The sequence below is a fragment of the Gossypium hirsutum genome, chromosome D13 (assembly GCF_007990345.1).
Source record: "Gossypium hirsutum isolate 1008001.06 chromosome D13, Gossypium_hirsutum_v2.1, whole genome shotgun sequence".
NCBI lineage: Eukaryota > Viridiplantae > Streptophyta > Magnoliopsida > Malvales > Malvaceae > Gossypium > Gossypium hirsutum.
Window position 1 is genome coordinate 57,747,135 of NC_053449.1, and position 10,924 is coordinate 57,758,058.

Consider the following 10,924-nt stretch of genomic DNA (forward strand, 5'->3'; position numbering starts at 1 on the left):
TTCTCAACCTATTAAGAATATTGGAAAATAAAAAATAATTTAAAAAATACTTGTTTAAAAAATTAGATTTGATCATAACGTTATTTTTTTCCTGAATTAATTTTTACCAAATCCAACTTAAAGTTATAAAATATTTTATTTAATATTTGATAAATAATAAGTATATTCCTATTTTGTTAATATAAGAATTTAGAACTTACCGTTCAAAAAAAAAATAAAATTAGAGCTTACCTTAAGAAAACCATGTATATATATATATTACTTTTTAGATGATTTTAGGCTCTCTTTTTTTTTTGATACGTAAAAGATCCTCACCCAAATCTCCACCTAATAAACTTTCTTATTCTCTATCTTCTCTTAAATTTCAATTCAATCAATCTCTCAAGAAAGAGTTTTTTTTTCTGCCTCTTTTTGTTACCCTAAATTTTGGAATAAATTTCTATCTTCATACCGCAATAATTCAAAGAACAAGACTGGTTTTTATTTATTTATTTCAAAGTCTTGATTTTTGTATCTGGGTTTTTAAAATTAAGCCCAAGAAATGTATCATCTGAACATATCGTTAAGGATCTGAGCTAGACCCATCAAGTTATTTTGAGGATATTTGATCTGTGAGTTCTTGCTTTAGCTAGTTTGATGATAAGTTTTAGTTTTGATTATATGTTTTTGATGAGAAGTTGAATGATCAGATTCCAGAATTTGGTTACTGAGAATCTGCTTTGAACTGATTATATAAACGGTTGCTTTTTATGGAAAGTTTTAAAATTTTGTCAGTTTTTGGGGGTGATGAGTGAAATATGAATATTGTTGATCGAGCTTTGTTGTTTCCTTTTGATAGATATAATGAACTCAAAGTTTCGTTGTTTATTTTTTTCATTGTAAATCACCGATGATCTATGAAGTGTGAATTGCGTTGATTTTTTTGTATGTTTTTAGCTACTTTTACTTAATAGATATATGGTACTTGGCAAATAATATATTTCTTGTTGAAGGGTATTTGATTAATTGCTAAAAGTATTATTTTTGGTTTATCTTCTTTGAGATAGCTTCTTAGTGGATGATTATAGTAACAATTGTTTGTTTCCTTAATTTGATCATTTGCTCTCTGATTGTGTTATTATTGCGTATAGTTTTGATGGCATGATAGGTTAAATTTTTGTAAATCTTGGTTATTTGTGGAAGGGTACCTTAAAAATGGTTAAATATTTAGTTATGGATTATATGAGCTTTCCAAATGTGTAGTGTTTTGCTTACGAGACATGTGTTAATTAGTTTCTATATCGGTAAAGTTGTTAAACTTTTTCACAGGATTTCGTAGGGGAGCTTAGGGAACTAAGTGGCATGTGAATTGCACGCGGTGAGGATGCCAGAATTGCGAAGTGGAGCCCGGAGATCGAAACACCTTGATGATCTTCAGCCACCTCCTCAACCGGTTGAACAAGCGGAGAATTGGGTTCTGCCTGCACAAAACAGAACCAGGAGGAGAGCTGGTGGAAGAGGAAGGGGTAATGCTGCCGGTGTAGCCAAAGGGCCCTTGGCGGCGGTACCCACAAGGCCTACAGCCGCCGGTAGAGGCCGGGGCATTAGGTTGATAGATTTAGATCCCGAGCCTCGTCAGGTTCTTCCTCAGGCTGAACCTTTGGCTGCCGCTGGACCTGCTTTCAACCGAGTAGAAGTAGTGGCAGATAAAGATATTGCGATGGAGGGTCGGAGTGCTGATAAAATAGTTGGAGTTGAAGAAGAAGCTAGCACCACCCCTGTTCCTGAAACGGTAGCTCCGTATTACATACTATATCTTTCCTTTATTGTTGAATACAATTATTTACTAATTAAATTATCCGTATTAAGTTGCTTATTCTGTTAAGCCCCTCTTTGGAAAAAGAACTGTCTGAATACGAAATTCTTTTCCTAGTATGCTCTTAAACTAAGAGCTAAGTACTATCTTACTAACAACTATCTTATTAATACAATTCCGAACCTAGTGATTCTTCATTTAAGCATTTTATAAACTATTCGAATAATTATTTGTGTTGATTTTGCGTGAAAGTGATGAATGTTTTAGTATCAAGCCACATGGATTCCAGTTGTCTGTCTTCTATTCCGAAACTTTTACCGTAAAACATTCCTAGTATTAAGTTGTTCACCTTGGGGAAGCTCTTGACTGAATACTGTTTTCGTTACTTCTTGCAGGTACAAGTGGGTAATTCTCCTGTATATAGGTTAGAAAGGAAATTGGGCAAGGGCGGTTTTGGCCAAGTTTATGTTGGCCGAAGGACAAGTGGTGGTAGTGATAGAATTGGACCCGATGCAATTGAGGTATTTCTGAGAAACTTGTGCTCATGTAAAGGTTTTTCCACATCAAACCACTTGGGAGCTAATGTGGTAAGATTTGTTTCGTTGCAGGTGGCCTTGAAGCTTGAGCATCGGAACAGTAAGGGTTGCAATTATGGTCCGCCTTATGAGTGGCAAGTGTACAAGTATGGTGTTTTTAATCATCAAACTTTTAGCAAGCTTTTGTTCCTACATATTTTACTGCAGTTGTTTAAATTCTCACATTTTTTGTTTTAATCTCCAAATCAAATGAAAAGTTCCCTAAGTGGGTGTTATGGGATTCCTTCTGTGCACTACAAGGTTCGCCAGGGAGACTTCTATATTCTTGTGAGTTTTGATTTCAAGCTTCTTAGTGTTTTTATTCCAAAATTACCTAATGTATCTTAATCATAAAGAATTTTATTGAATATTTCAGGTGATGGATATGCTTGGTCCCAGTTTATGGGATGTTTGGAATTCTCTAGGACAGTCGTAAGAAATAATAGAATCTTTTTTCTTTTGTTCCTCTGTCATACCTCTTTGGGCATGTTTACATGTATCTACTATATTCTCTCAACTTTGGTAATATTTTGTACTATGACAGGATGTCGCCAAATATGGCTGCATGCATTGCCGTGGAGGCAATATCAATTCTTGAAAAGCTTCATTTAAAGGGGTAGGCCATATCATAACTTTCTAAGATTTATTGGATTCAACCTCCTATTTTGCATAGTCACAACTGACTGTCGTTCTGTCATCTGCTTGAAAAAGGTTTGTCCATGGAGATGTGAAGCCCGAGAATTTTTTACTAGGTCTACCTGGATCAGCTGATGAGAAGAAGCTATATCTTATTGATCTTGGTTTAGGTATGTTCTTTTGAGTTCTCTCATCCCCTTTAATTGTATGTTCTTTCCAAGGTTTCAGGCATGAGTTCATTATGGTTGACTGTTAGTATTTTCTTCCTCTCCAACCAATCAGCTTCAAGATGGAAAGATGCACAGTCTGGTCAACATGTTGATTATGATCAGAGGCCGGATGTTTTCAGGTGTGTAGACTTGTTCTTAAGTGTCACCACTTACTGCTTATGCTCGGTGTTAATATCTTCACCCTTCGGGTATTTCTTCTATCAGGGGAACAATCAGGTATGCTAGTGTGCATGCGCATTTGGGTCGGACTGGAAGTCGTAGAGATGACCTTGAGTCATTGGCATACACATTGATATTTCTAATAAAAGGGCGGTTACCATGGCAGGGTTATCAGGTTCGTGTTGTTGTTTCGATTAAGGATTTACTTAATCCGATTTACTTACTTCCTCTGAACTATATTTCCTTTTGTCTGGAATTTTACAGGGTGATAACAAGAGTTTTCTGGTTTGCAAGAAAAAGATGGCCACTTCTCCAGAGTTGATGTGTTGCTTTTGTCCTGCCCCGTTTAAGCAGTTCCTTGAGGCTGTTACAAATATGAAATTTGATGAGGAGCCCAATTATGCGAAGCTTATATCCTTCTTTGAGAGCCTAATTGAACCATGCACTCCATTGAGACCGATAAGAATCGATGGAGCTCTTAAGGTGGTTTTTATATCTTTTCCTTCAATTAAATTGGACTGGATAGCCTTTTCAATTAAACAACCTTTTTGCTGTCTTCTATTGTATAGGTTGGGCAAAAGCGAGGAAGACTGGTCATTAATTTAGAAGAAGATGAGCAACCTAAGAAAAAAATACGACTAGGTAGTCCTGCTACTCAGTGGATTTCGGTTTACAATGCACGTTGTCCTATGAAGCAGAGGTAAAGTTTTGCATTTTCTTGTTAAATATAATTTCCATTTTTTCCCCTTCTGCTCAAACATTTGGCTAAATCTCGACTTTGGGATGTTGTTTGCTAGTTTATCCGAGTGGTATGAATGATCAACATTTGCTTTTATGGTATTCCCACAGTGCATTAATTTCATCATGTTTTCATCATCACAGAAGCATATTTGGAAACTCTATTAACTGTATATAAAAGCAATCCCCTTAGGCGAATCTTCACAGTATATTTTAGCCATATATAGTTGTAGTTGAATCTATAGCTATATTTGAAATTGAGCACGTGTAAATTTAACTACAAGCTCCTTTTTTTTTTTTAATGTGAATTGTTTAGCATTTCACTAGCTTATAAACATGTCCATGAACTGAGCTGTCCACAAGGCTCACGGGTTAGGCCATTGGTAAGGATCTTAAAACCCTTGTACTCATAGTCACTGGTTGTTCAAACTGGACCTTGGTCTATTAAAATTAGACTGCCAGTATCTGATATTTGTTTGGCTGTGCATTTTGCTTGAAATATATGATACTGAACCATGAGCTGTGAAACTTGTTTTGCGTTTGTTCATCTTGAGGTAGTTTGTGAATGGTGTTTATCCGACCCCTAACTTTTTATCAAAATTGTAGATATCACTACAATGTAGCAGATTCAAGGTTGCGCCAGCATGTAGAGAAGGGTAATGAAGATGGATTATTTATTAGTTGTGTGGCATCGGCTGCTAACCTCTGGGCCCTGATCATGGATGCGGGAACTGGTTTCACGTCCCAGGTTTATGAATTGTCAACCGTCTTTCTGCACAAGGTTGGAAAATTACTCAAAAGTACTATTTCCTGTTATTTTTGTGCGCGGATTGCGTACATTCTCTTTACTTGCTCATTTAATACTTATTGGATTTCATCAGGATTGGATTATGGAGCAATGGGAAAAGAACTACTATATTAGTTCAATAGCTGGAGCAAATAATGGAAGTTCCTTGGTTGTTATGTCAAAAGGTTGGTAAATTCTTATTTTACAATTTAGCCTGGAAGTTCAAGACACCTATGTTACTCGGATTCTTCAATTTTCTTGGAATAGCCGTATTTAAGACCCATTTCCAACACAACTCGGATGTGTGTATGAGGATCCTTCAAAGATCCTCTAAATACATAGAAACACTTGGGAAAAAATGAATATACTTATGCCAGATGTATTCATATTTGACATTCGCGTTTGAGTCTGAATAACAATGGAGATTTTTATACACCTATAACATAAATTATATTGACAACTGTTACAAAATTCCGCGACTTTGTAGGGACTCCTTACACTCAACAGTCATACAAGTTGAGCGAATCTTTTCCCTTCAAATGGATAAATAAGAAGTGGAAAGAAGGCTTTCATGTAACCTCGATGACAACTGCCGGGAGTTGCTGGGGTGTGGTAATGTCAAGGAACTCTGGGTTCTCTGATCAGGTATTCGTTCCTTTTCATCTTTATGTATGTCTTTGGTTTTCTGCTACCCTTGATTTCTCCAAAGCAGCTGCTTATACTTTGTATTATATTTAATTCATGATTCAAGGTTGTGGAGCTTGACTTTTTGTATCCAAGTGAAGGAATACATCGGCGATGGGAGAGTGGTTACAGAATAACATCTATGGCTGCAACCGCAGATCAAGCTGCCTTCATACTAAGCATTCCGAAACAAAAAATGATGGATGAAACTCAGGAAACTCTGCGCACATCCGCCTTCCCGAGCACCCATGTAAAGGTGTGTATTGCTTGCCTATGTTGTTTATATTCTTTGTTTTTCTTGAAGTATCCACATCCAACACCCATATTTGTCATATTTTTGGACACGAACATCAAAAAGCTTAGAAAATTTGTAGATATCCGGATTGACTCTCACATTCGAATCTGAATAACCTATTCTCTTTGATTATATATGCTCTGGAGTTTGATGTTTATGTGATGATTGTTTATGTTTGCAGGAAAAATGGGCAAAAAATCTGTACCTAGCATCAATTTGCTATGGGCGAACTGTGTGCTAGTTCTGTGTGTTGTGGAGTGGGGTGTCGGATACAAATATGTATCGGACATGAGTATGTTTTACTTTTGATGTAATTGGAGGGTCATATTTATATTTCTGTATTCATATCCGAGATGTGTCGGATACGGGTTTCAGATACAATTATTTTAAGAAAAACAAAGAGTCATATAGTAACATAGCTAGTTTAACTTGCTTCATAAAGAAGAAATAATGATTCAAAGATCAAATTTTGGAAGCTGTTTCTTGACTTTATATACATGGGTGGGGTTGGTGGGAATTGGGAAACCGGTTCTGAAATTTTGAAGAACCATTCAAATGTTGTTGCTCGGGGTAGTATGGAGAAATCAGGTTAAACTGGTGTTTATTATTATTATTATTATTATTTTATTTATGAATTTCTAATTGAATCGAGAATTTTTTTTTTTAAGTTTCATAAGTAAAAAATGACATGATTATTCAAAAAATAGAATTTACACGAAATAAAATACTTTTAATTTTATTATTTTGGGGTTGAATTCTTGAGCCAAAATATGTTGATCGAAAAATTAGACTTAAAATATTCTATCTGCGTATAGAAGATGCAATGAGTATAAAAAGTGACATCAACATGAAGTTAATATAATATTTAATTATAAATATTATATTTATATTTATAATATTTTATTACATTCAAAATAATAAAATCAATGTTTTTAAAATTAGTTTGGTGATTGAACCAGTAAAATTACCGGTTTGTCAATTCGATTAATTAAATAATTAAAAAATTCATAAAAAAATTAATCTTATGTGTATCTGTGAACTAATACTTTAACTGATTCTTGATTCAATCGATTCAATCTAATCTAGTTTAGACAACCATGAAAAAAAATATTTGTACCTTAACTGATTCTTGATTCAATCGATTCAAATGGTCAATCTAATCCAGTTTAGACAACCATAAAAAAAAAAACATTTGAGCAATAGAGGACCCTAGAAAATTTAGAAATTTCTAATTTTCTATACTTGCCAAGGAATCTAGATTAAATACCATACCAATAATAAGACTATCTCTTAAGAGTTGAATATTGTTATCTTTTTCAAATCTTTTGGGTTATATGTTGGAACTCCAAGCTATCAGTTAGTTTGGTATATATTCTTTTCATACAAAACAGAACTAGAAAAGCTAAAATTCTAACCAATTGTTGATGTAGTTGGTAAGCCACTATAGATTTTGTTATACCATACAATAATATGCCCAAACCAATCCGTAGGCTTGCTTTTAAGGAGAAGATGCCTCCATTTTCTTTCCATTGTCTTTCTTTAGTTTCTTAAAAAAGAAGATATCATTGATTTTGAAAGAAGACAAAGGAGAAATGTGTCCGCTGAGGTTCTTGCTGGTGTTTCTCTCAGCAGTTTTAGCAGGATACGTAACATGGAGGACGGCACATTCGTCATCCAATATTGACGATGATGGCGGCAATGGCAATGTAGTTTCTGAGGATTCTGGGAAGATTGTTGCCATAGAAAAACAAGAAATCAGTTCCAAAAGGGTATGTGCCAGAAATGTTTCATTTTCTTTTTTAGGTTTCTGGTTTTTGTTTCTTACTTTGATTTTCTTGGAGTTCAGATGGTTCAGAATGCATTCTGGGTATTTGTTGACATGGCTAGTGGGAAGTATTTGTGGAGGAATTTCAAGAATTCAGAATAGGAAAAGAAGAAGAAATATCGACTCTACAAATGTCGAGATTCGAACATAGATCTACTAGATATCAACTTTTAAAGATGACTCATGAGTCATGACTGCACGAATCTCGAACCTAAGAGCCACTTGTATAATTTTTACATGTTGTACAATTCAAACTTGGAACTTAATCTAGGAATGTGTGAATGCAATGGGGGAATCTGGAATGTAAAGAGATGAAATGCAATTTTTTCTGGATCTCTACCCTGTAATGAATGCAATCTATCCAAGTATGATCTTTGCCAGAAAAATTGAAATTTCCGACAAAATTGTTTCATGACTTGATGAATAGAAATTGAAACTCGAATTCACTCGTGTCCAGATTCGCATAGGATACGAGTGTTGGTCTATCAAAGACGAGTATTTCAAGAAAAACAAAGAGCTGGAATCGATCGAAGTGACATAGCAGAAAAGTATTACTAGTCATGTAAGGAATATAATAATAGAAATCCACATTCTTGAAATTTTCTTTCTAACAAATTGCCCTTTGTGTTAGATTTCAATAGAACAAACATATGTACAAAATCAACAGTTGATGTTGCAGATAATGTAATGAAGAACATTAGTGCAGATCAACCTGAAGCTTGATAGACATGTATAAAAGTGCAAGGAGGGCACCTTGAGGGAGTGGAGCATATCTTGCTAGATTGGAGCCAACCCACATGGCTATGACCACCAGAACAACCACACTGCTGCTGGTTTTCCCACAAACCCAACTCGCAAACAAAAGACATAAAGTCAGCAAAACGCCGCCTCTTCCGCCTAAAACCCATGCAATTACGTAACCGATCTTATAGCCAGCATCCAGCTTTTTATCGAGTAGAGCCATTAGGCTGCTGAAGGTGAGAGAAAACTGAGACCCAAATGTCTGCAGCAAGAACAGCAATATGAAAGCAGATTTTATAACTTCTATAAATGACCCTCTCCCTTGTTGCAGGCTTTCTTTGTCGGTCTCATCACCAGTTTCTTCGTAAAAGGAAGAATATTCCTCATTTACTTCATATTGTTTTCGGAATCTTTCTTCTTGCATTTTTCGTTTGAGTTCAGCCCACCTATATATCCTAACCCCATCTTCATACTTGGGACTATGATTCCGCTTTCCTTTGTATGACCTCCCAACATCCTCTTGAAACGTAAGTGTTCGATCATACCTAATCCTTGTTACTTCGTTAGATAAGACCTGTTCAGAAGTGAAAATGCTTAAGAGAATCAATCATTGATGTCTGAAATATAATAACCCAAAAAAGAAAAATAGTGGGGAAATGGAGACAAAGGGAGTTACTGCATCCGAAGAAGTATAATAGAATTTCTCATCTTAGTGAAAGCATTGCAATGGCCTACAAAACCATCATTACAGCCCAAGCAGAAGCAAATTTTCATGACAAGAAGTAACTCACGGTCATACTTAAGGAACTGAAAGGAAAGTTTTAGTATTAGTAATCCAAAGCGCTTTTTCACTCGTTTGCACTCTCTCCCCATTCTTTACTTCCTAAGAAGCTCATTATTCAGTGTTGGCTTTAGTAATCCAAAGCGCTCTTTCACTTGTTTGCACTCGCTCCCCATTCTTTACTTCCTAAGAAGCTCATTATTCAGTGTTGGCTTAAGCTAGATCCCAGGAATGCAGCTCCGGACTGTACACAATCCTACACTTCGATTTTGCATAGAGTGGACACATTCAAGCTTGAAACACACACACTTTTGTGCTTTCAACCTAAAATTTCTACTGAGTCCAAATATAGATAACAAGAATTGCAAAGAATCAACGTCTTTCTTCCTACATGGCTACATCTACCCAAAGCTACAACGAGTTATGCTGGTTCAAAGTTCATAACTAGATCCTCTTGATCTAAAGCAACCATTTTCTCAAACTTATTGTAACAATAAAAATCAGCAAGCAATGAATCATGAGATAACAAGGAAAAAGGAATTCTCACTTCATAAGCCTGGCGGATGCTCTTGAATAGCTCACTAGCTCGTGAATGCTTGCTCACATCGGGATGATACTGCCATCAAAACATGAAAATACATGAACCATAACAAAATTCATTTCATAGACACTTCCTAACTAACATACAAATATACTGATCTCGACCGGAGCCTCACGTTCTTGAACTCTATCCAAAGATTCAAAGAAAAAACCATTTTTAATATATATATATATTAAGATAAGATTCGTGCAAAAGCAGAACCCGACAAAATTAATAGTATAAGATTTTTTTTAAATTCAGAATCTATTTCTATAAATTTCCTTCACGAAGCATAATAAGTTCACTGTAATTCATATAGCTTCAAAAAAAAATCATCGGTATATAACAAATTCAACCTCAGAGTAGCTCTAAAAAAGGATATTTTTCGAGCCTCCTATTACAAATGATCATTTCTAGATCACAAAGTTCTTAATAGTTAATTCACAAGATTTTGTAAAAGAAAATTTTAGACCTTAAAAACAATTGGCGGTGAAAAAAAAAATAGTCAAGCATAAATTGAGTTAAAGTAATTGAGAATGGAAAAAGAACAAAAAACGATTACCTTTCGAGCGAGAAGTCGATAAGCTCGCTTGATATCAGCGGAGGAAGCATTCCGAGCGACGCCGAGTACTGTATAATGATTCTGCTCGCCGTTGATTCCAGTCGCTGGTGTGAACGATGATGATGACGGTGGGACCCAGCGGTTACGATGTTCGCTCGGGTGTTGGTTGTAAGGGTGGCGCCAGCTGCCGTTGAACGGAAAAGCGGAAATGGAAGGGTTGCCGCCGTTAGCGATGAAGGAGAAGGAGGAGGAGGAGGGAAAGCCGTGGATGGAAGTGGGTCCCACCAAAAGGTACCACTGCATTGTGGTTCATGGATTTGGTAATGAAATCTACGCCTCTTTAAATGGCTTTTTTCTTTTTCGCGTTCTGGAGGAAGGAGCAGTTCAGTAAAGGAGGAATGGTAATTTGACTTGCGAGTGACATAGGATATGGTGAATGTCTCGGACCAACCGTTTAGCGAGATTTTTTGACCCGATAATTATGGTCTTAGCCCAATCTAGTGTATTAATTTTTTTTGTTGTTAATGAATTACAAT

General features: G+C 35.8%; 3 protein-coding genes across 3 annotated transcripts; 2 read left to right on the forward strand and 1 right to left on the reverse strand.

Moving 5' to 3' along the window:
- The first annotated feature begins 282 nt into the window (after positions 1–282).
- On the forward strand, positions 283–6,374 carry LOC107888294 (casein kinase 1-like protein HD16). The gene is made up of 17 exons (XM_016812357.2): positions 283–611; positions 1,309–1,771; positions 2,191–2,316; positions 2,404–2,477; positions 2,589–2,658; positions 2,747–2,802; positions 2,915–2,986; positions 3,082–3,176; positions 3,289–3,355; positions 3,441–3,570; positions 3,660–3,878; positions 3,965–4,095; positions 4,740–4,914; positions 5,015–5,105; positions 5,408–5,565; positions 5,672–5,860; positions 6,081–6,374. The coding sequence occupies exons 2-17, from the start codon at positions 1,364–1,366 to the stop codon at positions 6,138–6,140; spliced, it is 2,121 nt and encodes a 706-aa protein (XP_016667846.1). The 5' UTR covers positions 283–611; positions 1,309–1,363; the 3' UTR covers positions 6,141–6,374.
- A 751-nt stretch (positions 6,375–7,125) lies between these two features.
- Positions 7,126–8,057, forward strand: LOC121225161 (uncharacterized). The gene is made up of 2 exons (XM_041109273.1): positions 7,126–7,668; positions 7,746–8,057. The coding sequence occupies exons 1-2, from the start codon at positions 7,492–7,494 to the stop codon at positions 7,824–7,826; spliced, it is 258 nt and encodes an 85-aa protein (XP_040965207.1). The 5' UTR covers positions 7,126–7,491; the 3' UTR covers positions 7,827–8,057.
- Positions 8,058–8,262: 205 nt separating this feature from the next.
- LOC107888295 (J domain-containing protein DDB_G0295729) lies at positions 8,263–10,924 on the reverse strand. The gene is made up of 3 exons (XM_016812359.2): positions 10,389–10,924; positions 9,794–9,862; positions 8,263–9,039 (listed from the first exon to the last, which is right to left on the reverse strand). The coding sequence occupies exons 1-3, from the start codon at positions 10,689–10,691 to the stop codon at positions 8,422–8,424; spliced, it is 990 nt and encodes a 329-aa protein (XP_016667848.1). The 5' UTR covers positions 10,692–10,924; the 3' UTR covers positions 8,263–8,421.